General features: G+C 51.7%; 1 protein-coding gene across 1 annotated transcript; it reads right to left on the reverse strand.

Moving 5' to 3' along the window:
- Positions 1 to 8,076: 8,076 nt before the first annotated feature.
- On the reverse strand, positions 8,077 to 12,867 carry SYT8 (synaptotagmin 8). Its single transcript, XM_027651361.1, has 9 exons — positions 12,703 to 12,867; positions 11,017 to 11,134; positions 10,486 to 10,643; positions 10,245 to 10,340; positions 9,847 to 10,014; positions 9,457 to 9,624; positions 9,161 to 9,278; positions 8,655 to 8,788; positions 8,077 to 8,566 (listed from the first exon to the last, which is right to left on the reverse strand). The coding sequence occupies exons 2-9, from the start codon at positions 11,120 to 11,122 to the stop codon at positions 8,333 to 8,335; spliced, it is 1,182 nt and encodes a 393-aa protein (XP_027507162.1). The 5' UTR covers positions 11,123 to 11,134; positions 12,703 to 12,867; the 3' UTR covers positions 8,077 to 8,332.
- Positions 12,868 to 12,926: the final 59 nt, after the last annotated feature.

Raw genomic sequence — 12,926 nt, forward strand, 5'->3', positions numbered from 1 at the left:
CTAGGCTGGGTCCACTCAGCATTTGTCCCTCTGCAACATTGTAGCTGCACACATTCTGGCCAGTGCTGGCCCATCATTCCTCCAGAGAGTAGCTCAGCTCTTGGTGGAGGAATCAAAACTGGGGGAGTTCTCCATTCAGAAATTCCCCACAACCAAGCAGTTTCCTTTCAGCCCCATGAGATGAAGGCTTTCTGGACCCCCTGGAGTCCAGGCATGTAGCACAGCAAATGAGATCTGCTCAGAGTTCAAGGGTTTGGTTATCACCTTGTGATAGGGAAGTGTTGGCCTGAAATAGTTGAACAAAGAAGTTCAAAAAAAGAAGTCCCATAAGCAAAATTTTGGCCAACAGATGTGTTATTAGGATACAGAAGGAGTGGATAGTGAAGTGAATAGTAATAGGATGAGCAGAAGGTCGAGCCTCCAAGTCTGCATAAGCCTTTCCATGGAGCTGCCTTGCACAGAGGTTAAGCTGTAGGGCAGATCTCCCAGAAACAGAGGCACTAGACCCAAATGTTATGAGGAAGAAACCCAGTGAGGACCAGGAAGAACGGAAAAACAGAAATATGCCAAAGTTAGAAGCTATGGTTAACATTAAGAAAGACAGAGGGTTTTTCCAAAGGAATTATGTAAATGTTTGAGTGATGAATAAACAAGTTCCTTGCAGAAAAATTCAAGGAAGACATAAGGAGGGTCCAGGCAAGTCCTTTGGAGAGGTGCTCGGCTCTGTGAGTATGAGGTGTAAGGGAGAGTATTACACAGGGGCCAGCAATGGATGCAATGTTCACACTTGGGTATCTTCCTGTGGGGCAGCTGACCTTGTTCCCTTCCCTCATTCCTCTTCACCTGAGCTAGAGGAATGCACCACGGGTATGGTCCATCATTCCCAGAACACTTTCACCATCCCATGAGGCCAGATAGAGGGAAGACCTGTCATATACAGGAGGTTCTGCACTATGTTTTAGAGAGACTCAGGTGTGGCTCTTTTGGGCCAGGCTCTCCCTCCGTGGAACCACCACATGTTAGAAGGGCTAGGCTGATGAATCTATGCAAACTGTCCCTCGTGACACTCTCCTACACCTTTACACCTTGCCTCCTCTTCAACATCCTACAAGCATCAAGTGGACAGGCACTGTGGAGTGACATGACACCAGATGATACTGTGTCTTATTTACAAGAATGATACTGTTAGCAAAAAACAAGAATTCTGCTCAGCAGCAATTGCACTCACAGTAAAAGTCCAGGCAGGACTGCTGGGGAAACCTGTATCTGACTGCCCTTTACTTTCCCAAAATCACATCAGACCAAAGCAAGGCACATGGCTCCCATCCTGCCCAGGACATACCCTCTCCCTCCAGTGTATCCCTAAAAAACCTCCCCATCCTCTACTTCTGCTGACACCAGCCTCTAGGAACTCTACAAAGGAAGGCTATCACTTCTACATCTTGTGCCAATGCTGTCCTACATAATCAACAGCTACAATCACTTCATTTGCCCATGTAATGGGGTTAAGGTTTTTGGCTGTTCCTACTCCGGGCTGCTGCCAAACAACACGGCCACCCTGTCTGTTTAGCTCTATGCTATCTTCCTTGACAGGGAATGCTTCAGGCACACGATGCTGATGCCCTCAGGCTCCAAACCCACCAGCAGGTCCTGATGATACTCCTCAACATTCAGCCAGTACCTTAAAAACTCATAAGCTGACAGCAGCCTCATATTGTGTCTGACCATCAGCTACAGAATGATGTGAGCAGGACCTAGAGAGAAGCCATCCCAACAGTGGATGAGGACACACTTCCCTTTCTCTGGCAAGGCTTCAATGCACTCACTGGTGTCCCAGAAGCCGGGTTGCCCCATTCCATGACAATCCCCATGGAGCAGAGCCCAGATGTCAACCTTGAGGCATGATCTGAACCCTCCTTGGGGCAGATGTAGGGGATGCCACTCAGGCTGTGGTCACTAGGCAGGTCAGTGATGCTGCCAGTGCTGTTCATGCTCAGCACCTGCCCACTGTAGATGAAATTGAGGTTCCCCAAGTAGATGCAGTCAGTTATCTGAGTGATAACAGGTCCTGTGAAGGGGCAATGTGCAGGTTTCTGACCAGTGGACTCCTTGGGATATGGGTTTTTCTTCCAGCTCCCCCTGAGGGATTTCTTGGAGCTGGCATGTGGAAGGGGGCTGGAATCAGGCTCAGAGCCCCACAGCAGTGGCAAGAAGAGGGAGAATTGACTAGAAAGCTTGGTCTTGAAGGGGAGTCTGCTGAACAAAGCAGGGGAGGAGCAGGGGTGGGACTGGATCTGTGGGCCTGCACCAGGGACCCCATGCTATGGGCTGCCCCTCTGCTCTCAGTCTCTTCCACCTGTAAAAAAAAAAAATAAAGGAAAGGACTGATGAGACTATGGAAACTCATCTCTCCAGCTGCACATGCAAGGAGACATGAGCTGATAGCTGGCTGTGCCCAGGGCAGCACTTAGAGACACTAGAGGTCCTGGAGACCTTGCACATAACCAGCCATCCTCTTGTCCTGGGACAGGTACAGACATGCCATAAAAGCTTGCCTGGACCTGCAGACTACGCTGCCAGCACTGGGGTGCTGGCTTGCTGGAGCAGTTGTTCCCTCCTGCTGCTGATGCTAAGCAGAGCGACTAGGGTATCCTGCCAAGTTGCACGACTACGGACACCACATCGCCACCCTTCTCTTCATGCATTTCACTTTTATCATCACTAAGTTTGGACAAGGAACAGAATCATTCCATATGGACACCCATAAGTACTCACATAGGGATGCTTTCAGCGTAAGCACTGGTCTTGAAGAGAAACAAGGCATTTTAATGATCCCTTCCATTTCAGAAGGACACTCTTTGGTGCTGCTGGAAGTGTTTGCAACTCACTGCAAACTGGAGCCTGGAGGAAGGACAGCATTTCAAACTGAAAACACAAAGGGGGGAAGAGCAGCTTCAGGGAGAGGGCAAAAACCAGAAAATGCCTCTGGATGAAGCCCCTTCTGACCATAGTAGCACACAGGGGCTTCAGTCTCCAGCGATGGAGAGTCTGTGTTTGTAGCCAGGGTTAGGATCACTTGGATCCCAGCTCAGCCCTGGGCACACAGCTCACTCCTCTCAGAAGATTTTCCCACTTCTGCCCAGGACCAGAAGTTTTGGATTCTGCCACAGCATGGCCCTTTCTCCATGACCCCAGGCTGAGTTGGCAGCTCTCTGGAAAGCGAACACGTCTGCCCAGTGCTGGTGCATGCTCAGGCCTTCAGCAGTTTATGTGTCCAGGAGGTGATCCCTGTGGAATTTCCACCAAGCTTGCCCCTGGATAGCATTACCGAAGTGACCTGACACCTGATCACAATCCTTCATCTCTATGTGCATCCTCAAAGCCTGGTTAAGATTAGGACATGACCCAGAACATGTCTGGAGAACAAACTGAGACTTTTGTGTGCTCAAATGAGTATGGCTGAAACATGTCCCTGCTCTCGAAAGGTCTTTCAGTCTCTCTGCGTGAAAACAAAGCAGCAGCAAGAATATGGTGTTAGTTAAAAAAAAAAAAAAGTGGCCATAGAGCTCAAGAGAAACAGTAATAAATCACAAAGCTTTTCTCTCCCCAAGGTCAGAAATTACCCTACAAACCAGTAGCCATGCAAGAAACAATCCTCTGGAATTTATCTATTTCAAACACACTGGCTTTTTTGTAAATGCTGTGTGATCCCAGACATCTAATTTTTCAAAAAAGATGTCAGCTGCAAAGACCCTTGCCACCCTCACCTACCTGGGCAACACAGAGAGCCATGGGAGAAGACAGCTGCAAGAGGATGGGCCTCTGGAAGGTCTTCTGGAGGTGCTTCTCAGTCAGGCTTGGGATGGGAGGGGATGAGCTCAGAGTACAAGGGGGCTGAGCCAGGAAAACTCAACACCCAACCCCAATGAGCATCTTTCAAGAACACCCCTAGATGCTTAATTTAGGGGGTATCTGAGACATTAATTTTCCCCTATGCAGCCAGACCTGAGTTTAGCACATGTGCAAAAGTCAGGGGTGGTGTGGGATGAGTGCATCCAAAGCAGCTCTCCTTTCCCCCACCCTGTTCCTGGCTGCAGCACAAAGCCCTCACTCTCTCCCTCCCATGCTACGCCCTGGAGACCCCAGCACCCAGGCATGACCTCTCAATCTCCACCCCTTTGCCATCAGTGCCAAGTAGGGAGGCTTTCCCAGCACCCCTTCCCTGTGCACTCTTTCCTATCACAGTTTCCCAGACACCCCTTGGCTGATGGCAGCTGTCCCTCCCGCCTTGTGTTGTGCAGGACCCTTCACCAGTTTCCCCTTGCTGCTGCAGTGCTTTACTGTAGGCAAGGGCAGGGGGCTGGGGGCCAGCAGCTGCCCCCTGACTGTACCACTGACTGTGCCAGCTGAGGGGTCCTGACTTTCCCCACACCCAGCTTGCAAACCTCCCCATCACACACCACCAGCCTCCCACAGAAAACCCCAGGCTCATGGCATGGCCAGTGGCTCCAAGGCCCCACTCATTTGCAAGGGCCTCAATCAAAAGCCAGCCACCCTCCCACTTCACTTCGGGGTATTGAGCTGAGAGGCTTCCTCATAATATTTACACAAACACACAAACAACCACAAACGTGCTTTAAAAGAAAAATGCTGCAAACCTGCACAAGACCTCACGAATCCAGGAACTAGAGCTTCTAAAAAATAAACCCATGCATGACAAAGTACCCATTTTTTTCCATAAAATTGCAAGATATAAAGATGCTAGCTAAGGCATATTTGTAAAACAGGCATGCTTGTTCCTAGTGAGAAGAGCTTAGATACTCTCCCGCTCTCAAAAACTCTAAGACTAGCCAAGAAATCTGCGGCTGGAGGACAGCCAGTCCATACCCAGGCCGAATGATGACAGCCTGTAATCATTTTTATCTCACGGCAGACGACTGGTTGCAAGCACATATGAAGCTCAGCCTTCTCCTTGTGCAGCTCTCCCATTTGATTTCTAAAGTGCAGGGACAAATACCATAAAAATCACTGAATATGGGAATGATTCACTTTGGGAGGGACTTCTGAAGGTCAGAAATCTTGGATCTAGATGTAAATAATTGAGATTATGAATCTTAATAGCAAACACCTCAATTTTCAGTAGTCTTTGTCTCCTTTAATAGACCTCTGCCTGGCCTGAGCCCTGCTTTTCACCTTGACACCAACCTGCAAAGCTTCTAGTTAAATGCAGAGTGACAAAATCCACACCCACTACGTGAGCACCTTGCACCATGCAGACTGGCTTTGGATACCTGCTTTTACCCCCCTTAACCCACCAGCAAAACCCTCTTTGCCCTTGAGGTGCAGGATCAGCCAAAGGCTGGCTCCTGCCTCCTGGAAAAAGCCACTCAGACACCCCCAGCTTCCAGCCACCACTTGGCTACCAGATGGCTCTATGCCCATGGTTTCTCTCTTGCTGCTTTCTCTCCCTCTCGCAAACACACTCCATCTCCAGGAGAAGAAATCTTGGCTGGCGAGGCTCTAACAGGGGCCACAGACCAGAAGAGAGAGAGACACGCAGCTTAGAGCATGTACCTGCCCTGCCCCCTAGATGCAGACATGGGAATCCAGCACAGACACAAGCTGAGGAGGGCTTGGTTTCCCCCTCCTTTAACTTCTCTTCCTGTTGCGTCTTCCACTCTCCAAGTGCACGAGCAGCATTGGTCCGGTAGAAGATAGTCAGACATCTGGCCTTGGTGAATGAGGGACAACCAGCCTTGCCGAGGCCACAGGGAGGCGAAAAGGAGACGGCTTGCACACAAGACAGGGCTGTTTGCCTTCCTGTGAACAGGCTCCCAAGCAGGCTGTGTTCATTTCGGGTGAAATTAGCCATGAAATGAAGCCCAGATCCACCAGCCCTGCTTCAAACAGCTGCCAGCAGATACTAAGAGGATCCTGCCAGAGGAGGAGAGTGCTCAAAGCCTTGCTGTAAACGCACAAGGCATATTGAGAAGGAAAAGTGATGACGGAGGGAAAAAGCAGCCTTGGCGGTGCATTAAAAACTGGAGCTAGGTGGAGAACATCCTCACATGCTCGCCTCTCCCTCCTGAACAAACAACTCGGATTGCTGAGTTTTACTGCACCAAGACTCACTCTAGGCTACCCGGACCCAGTCCAGCTGGGTGCTCGCTTCCGGGTTCCCTGACCTTCCCCCTAAAAGCACCACGGGCTTGCCTCACCAGCTCTGCTCACCCAGCACTGGTAGTTCAGGCACTGAGCAGGGCCAAAGCTGGAGAGAGAAGGGGCAGGCACTGGTACAGGGGGTAATGTTTCTCAAGGAGGTAATGTCCCTGTACATTCTTCAACTGCATCTGTTTTGGGAGTAATATGCACATGCTTTTATGCCCAGCCCCATAAATTATGCAGTGAACCCCAAGGCTTTGACTTCAAAATAGGGGGACCAGAAAATATGCACACACTCACACACACACACATACACCTGTGCACACACAAATGCCTGTTCCAAACACCTCCAAAAGCCCTTCTGGGTCCTGCATGGCCCTAAATCATCACATAGCATCACCAAAAACCAGCCTTGCAATAAATTTTGGACCCCAAACCCAATTCAGAGATGTTCCCTTCTGCACAGCCTATTCTAGGCTGAGACTGAAGGCTGAGGCTTTAAAACATCCCTTTACAAGTCTTTCTCAGGTGACTGATTTCCTCCTCCATCTCATTAGTGGCTGCCAGCAGATGCTGTTTCCCCAGCAGAAGCCACACTTCACTTGTTAGTCATCTCAAAAACACCCTGTCATTTCTTCCCTCCTCACGGCCACAGTGAAGCCTGGAGAATATTTATCATGGAGCAGACACAGCAGGTTTTTATGGTTAAGCTCAGGTCATTAATCTCTATCGAGAGTTTTCATAATCTTCTTCAGCTTCATGTTTGTTTAACTCTTGGATAGTCGCTCCGTGGAGCTCTGGGTAATCGCAGATTAACCGCTCTTTAATATTAATGGCTTTTCATTAATGCACTGGGCTCCCTCTCCCCTCCACAGTCCATGCAATAGCTATTAGCACTGTGCCTGCAGCTCCCTGTGGTGAAAAGGACCTTTGTCTTTTGGGCTAAAATTCTGAGGTATGAGCCCAGATCTTGTGTGCTGTGGCTGCTTTGTAGCAGAAGTATTTTAGAGCGAAAGCAATTCCCTCCTCCTCTAGCCCAATCCAAGGAGCTTCCTCCTGCAGATGGCTCAGAGGAGCTGCTCTTGAGCCACCCCAAACTGTAGTGTAATCAAGGGCATGTAGAGGCACGGCTCTGATGCCCTCATCCTCCTAGGAGTGATCTTTACTTATGTAGCCCCCACCCTGCCCCCACAAAGCAGGGCAGGGCAGGAACGTGGCCACAAAAACCTTCCAGATCACACGAAACCTGCCCAGGAGTGATGTGAGGGCTGCAACCCAGCCTTATTAGGGTAGTGTGATCACACTATGAAAGCAAGAGCCTCAACCCCTCCACCCTGGCAGCACCTCCAGGTGCCAGAGGTGCAAATCTTGCTGTGCCACTACTGTAGGACCATGTGGAGCAAATGGAGCTGACACTGTGTATCCTCATCTGTGTGGTCCATGGGGACGCTCACTGATAAGTCCCATAGCCTGACTGACATCTTAGAGTGCACAAATCATAATGGGCTGGACAATCAGTCCAGCCACGTGGACAATCAGTGCGTGATTTTGCTGCCTCATTTAGCCTCTAGCCAGGACACAGAGGACCCTTAAAGCAGAGGCACTAAAGAGCTCTCTGTTGGAGACGTAGTCCTATGTCTCCAACACCTTCCTCACCAACCTCTACTCTTTCTCTCCTCTCAAGCCTCTTAGGTGCTTCAACATCTTGGTCTTGTTTAAAAGCCTTCACAGGACACATAAAGCCTTTCCAAGAACACACTTCTTGTCAAATTATTCACAACCAAAGAAATTTCCCACCCATGCCACCATAAAGTTAATCCTCTGCTTTATAAATATCAATGGACTCAGTGTTTTAGCATGAGCCTGAAGCTCTGTGTATTTTTTGCCCCCGGCCCATGAGCAGTTGAGGTGAGCTGGCTCCTGTGCCCATGCCATCTCCTCTAGCATCCTCTGCTCCAAGTCCAGCATTGCCCTGGGATAACAAACTGCCCCACCCCAGGCATTACACAGGGCATGAACTGCACCAGCAGCCAGATCATCTCTTAGCCAAAAGGAGTCCCAGTCCCCTCTTTGCTGACACTGAGCTGGGACCAGGATGTTGCTGAGCAGAAGCCTCTCTCTCCTCCAAAAGCCCACCATCCTGCTCCATGGGTGGAGAAGGAGACCCCCATTATCTGGAGGCCAGGGGCAGCTTGAGGTGAGACTTCAGTCCCAGGGCTTTGTCAACCACATCGGGGGGCTGCAGGATGTGCCACTGGGCGAGGGGCCGGCGTGGGTTGGACAGCATGTCGGACCAGTGCCGCAGCTGGTTGCCTGTGGCTCGACAGCCCAGGAAGAGTTTGCCGATGGGCTCATTCTTGGTCACTTTGTCGTGATCCCAGACGGAGATGACCACATCCACATTCTGGGGGGGACACAAGAAAGAGGGTCAGTGGGAGGGGGCTTGCTGCAGTGGGGAGCTGCTCAGCCCTGGGCGCTGCAGGGAAACCCACCTGGATCTGACTGAAAGGCACCTCAAAAACAAACACCTCATTGAAATAAGGGCTTAAGGTGTTTTTCTTCACACTTGTCTTCTTCTTCTTCCATTTCTTCCTGTTCAGGATGAGATGCACCTTGACAAAAGGATCTGAGGAGAGAGAGGATACAGCTGGCACAAGTGACAATTTTTGACTGAGGAGCTCAGCCATGAAACAGGTTCCCTGAGCCATTCCCAAGCAGAGCATGGCATCCACTTGTCACTCCTCATGGTGAGCCAGCCACCTCAGAGCTCACCTCCTCCTGCCATGAGCTTCCTGTACAATCCAGCCATAACATCTCCTCCTGGAAGATATCTCCAGCTCTGCACAAAGCTGGAGTATCTGTGCTGGGAAGGCTGGGAGTCAGCCAAAGTCTGGGTAGGGTGGTGGCAGCAGGAAGCAGGTCTTAACACCAAAAGCTTTCAAAGCTTTGAAGCCTGGGCAGGAGTAGGAAGATCTGAGCACAAGCAGCCCCTGCTGACCTGAGAGTCCATGAGAGTCCATTCGCTTCAGCTTCCTGGCTTCCAGGATGAGCACCGTCAGCTTGCCAGTGTTGGGGACATAGCGCAGTGAGAAGCAGATCTCACCCAGCTGCTCTTCCTGATGGAGAGATGCCAGCAATTAGTACCAGCTTGCCTGGGGTTATGACACCAGGCCCCAGGTTTCCCGAGTCTCCCCCACTCTTGTGCTTGCCCCTAAGGGCCTGCTTCTTGGGGTGGTGGCAAGTGAAGCAACAGTGCATCCCTCCTGGCAGAGTTTCCCACCCAACAAGACTGACCTCCACTTTACTGGCCGCCGCCAGTTCACTCCACTGCTCGATGACATGCTGCAGGTTGACACTGGCCAGGGGCAGCCGGACCTCACCAATGATGTCATGCTTGGCAAAGCGGTTGAAGTCATAAATCTGCATCACCAGTGTGCATTCAGGCACCTCTGCCTGGGGTACCTACAGGAGAGGACCCAAAAGCCAGGATTTACTCCTCAGTGGCAGCCCTTCCCCATGGGATGTGGCAGTAACAATGCAATAACAGATATTTCTCTCTGACTCTTCCCCATCCTGCTTGCACAAGCATCTCCCTGCCTGGAGAGGTTTTTGCCCAGGGAGCAGTGCCTATGCAACAACACTCTTGATGGGACCAAAAAGCCATCATTGGATGTAGTTTTCTACCTGGAAAGTAAAGCTCTCATTGAAGATGGGGTTCAGGGTCTTGCGGTAAACCTTGGTCTCATATCTCTTCTTCATATCAGATGTTAGGTAGACGATCACATATGGATCGGATGTGCCTCCACTGTCCATGGCCTTTAGCTCAACTGCCTGCTTCACACCGACTTTCAGCTTGAAAGGAGTGATGCACAAGGTCACCAGGTGGAGGAGGACAGGGTCAGACAATTGAGGGCTCAGTGGGAAGCGAGTGCAACAGTGAGGACGCCTTCACACCACGTGGGCATGAGAGCTGGCAGGCTGCAGCCAGGTGGAAACCTGGCCCCACCTTAGTGGGCAGCAAAGAGGGATCATGCAAGAGCAAAGCTGTTTCCCTGCTGTGCCACGGCCACGAGCATCCCCACCTCCTGTGTGCGGAAGTTGTACTCCAGGGAGTACTGCAGCTTTCCTCGACACATCTGCTCCACTCCTCGCTCCAGGTCCTCCATCTCAGGCTGGACCTGTGGCAGAGAGCAACACTACCCTCAGGATGTGCTCAGCCACGTCCCTGCCATGCCGTGCTCCCACAATCCCTGGGACTGGGAAGTGCAGCAGCAAACCTCTCGGGGAGAAGGGAGGTGGGACTGAGGGGAAAGGAGGACGCACGAGGCTGGCTGTGGTTGAGTTGCTGACGGGGCACAAGCTGATTCTCTCCTTCTTCTTGGGCTTTTTCTTGCCACAGCAGCACCTGATGATGCAGATAAGGAAGAGGAGGAGGAGAATGGCCCCTGCCACAGCCACGGTGATGAGCGCCCATTTGGGTACTGGTGTGTTGTTCGAGGAATGGAATGGGACAGAACAGTTAAAACCAAGCAATACATATGGAGTGCATTTAAACCCCTTCCTGGTGCTTCAGCATTAAGGAGTTGTACTTTCAAAATTGCCCCTATATTCCTGGACAGTCCCCATTCAGGGAGGCTGCAGCTGGAGACCATTCCCCAAATGGGCAGCAAGGATGCCCTGCACTCCTGGAGCAGCATGGTACCACTCTGCAGCATCCCCACTCTGAAGGACCCCACTAGAAAAAGGGATTTGGAGGGAGAGAACCTCAGAGTCCTCAGAGCCTCATAGCCTCAGAGTCCAGGAGCCCCACCAGATAATGCTGCCTGAGAGTAGAGCAAGAGCTGCTGTACTCACATGGGATCCGGCTAAGCCAGCTGTCCAAGAAGCCTGGCCAAGCCGTGGTGGTGATGTTGGCATGCGGGGAGGTCGTAGTCCTGACTATCCTGGCTGCCACTGCCATGGCTGGAGTGACCTGGGGACACAGGCAAAATTAACAGGGTGGGGATTTCCTTTCCAGTAGCACCTGTGCTGCCCGTGGCCCAGGGCTCTAACGAGAGCAAACACAATTAAAATACAGAGCCCAGGGTAAGCGGTTAGGGCTTGGCCACATTGGCAATGAGCTGTGAAATGGAGCGGGAGGGAGCCGCGGGCAGGGAGGGCTCTGCGCCAGCCAGCCCTTCGCATACAGCCTTCTCGTTCATATCCCTGCAAGTCTGCCTTCTGAAAGGAGAGAGATCAGGGGGATGGATTAGGGAGTTTTCTGGCGGTTTTTTGAGAAGAGGAATCCCCTGTCTGTAGGGGAGAAAACCAAGAGCTGTTTTGTGCTGGCTCCTTTCTGGCCAGGCAGCATGAGCTGAAGGGTTTGCTCAGCTCCAGGAAAGCCCCATCACTAGCTAACACCTCTTTTTGGCTATTTTCCCCTCTCTCACAGGGCTGAGGGGCAGGATGGTTATAGCTCCTGGGCTTGCAGCAGGACTGCTGCCCTCGCTGCCAGTGGCAGTGGCACCACCATGCTGGGGTCACAGCAGTTTGGAAACTTGCTGTGATCCTGACCTGTGCACATGGCAATGTTGACATAGCATAAGGAAAGGCTTCAAATTTAAAGCAGGGTGGTTTTACAGCACTGCTCTCCCCATGGCAAAGCTCTTATTCTAGCTTTAGTGCTTCCTCATAGCAAAATCCCTTTTGCGTCAGCAGGAGAGATGTGCCAGGAGCCAGGCTGCCTGGTGAGAGCATCTGCAGCCACCACGGCAAGGGTGGCACCCAGCCCCAGTGCCGTGACCAAGGCTGGCAGGTATGTGCCTGTTTGCCTTGGCAGCCCCAGCCTCCTGCCCTGCGTCCCCGTGGGTCCCTGCTCAAGCAGTCAACATCACCTCACCCTGCCTGCACTCTGCCCACGTTCTCCCCATTCCAAGGTGCTCCTTGCATGGGGTTCTCCTGGGGAGAAATCACATCTGCACTTCCCTCTGCTGAGCCTGCAAAGCCAGCAAGAGCCTTGTATTTTTCCAGCAGTGAGCTTTGCTGCATGTGGGCATAGGGCTGGAGAGACATGGGAATTGCTGTCATCCCTGTGGCATCGTTGCTGGGACAATGAGGTGCAGGTTAAGTGACTTGTCCAGTACCACCTGGGACATCTGTGCCATTGGACACCTGAAGCTCTGCTCAGGTATTTAAGAAGTGCTGGCCTGCAGTGTCAGACTGTGGTGAAGGGTGGACACAACCGCACAGCTGAGCAGGCACCCACCCAGCTCAGAATTAGTTGTCTCAATACTTCTTGCCTGCCAGACATTAGTCATTATGTTAGACATTAGTCTAACATTAGCCCTGTTTAAAAAAACCTCATCCCAGCCCTGCAGAATGATCTGAGCCACCATTTTGGGAATGATAGTTACAGCCTTGCTGCAGTCTAGGAGAGGCAGCATAGTTTCAGTGGGCAGTCTGCAGGGAGCGTTGAGCATCCACGCTCCTGGAAAAGGGGCTGGGAGAATCCTGATTCTTGGTCCCACCCTGTGCTGACTGAGTTCCCAAATCCAGACTTACCAACAAGTATCTTTCTCAGCTTCAGTCTCCCTTCCCTGCTGTGCAGGATCCAGGTCAAGCCACCACACGTGGCAGGGACATGCCGTGGGGCGAGATGGGACCCCACTGGGCGTGGAGCCGAGGGTGCAGAAGGGATGGTGACTGCACTGCACAGCCGAAACAGGAAAGTCTGCTTTGCCAGCTCAGGAACCAGGTGGCCTCAGCAGCTCCGTCAGCCCCACCTC

The sequence above is a fragment of the Corapipo altera genome, unplaced genomic scaffold (genome assembly GCF_003945725.1).
Source record: "Corapipo altera isolate COAL_440 unplaced genomic scaffold, ASM394572v1 78, whole genome shotgun sequence".
In the NCBI taxonomy this organism is placed as follows: domain Eukaryota; kingdom Metazoa; phylum Chordata; class Aves; order Passeriformes; family Pipridae; genus Corapipo; species Corapipo altera.

Excerpts from the sequence above, each read along its gene's own strand:
- SYT8 (XM_027651361.1), bottom strand. The coding sequence starts at position 11,122 with ATGGCAGTGGCAGCCAGGATAGTCAGGACTACGACCTCCCCGCATGCC. Across the intron at positions 10,644-11,016 it reads CTGGCTTAGCCGGATCCCAT|TACCCAAATGGGCGCTCATC; the intron begins GTGAGTACAGCA and ends ACAACACACCAG. Across the intron at positions 8,789-9,160 it reads GGACTCTCATGGACTCTCAG|ATCCTTTTGTCAAGGTGCAT; the intron begins GTCAGCAGGGGC and ends CTCTCTCCTCAG.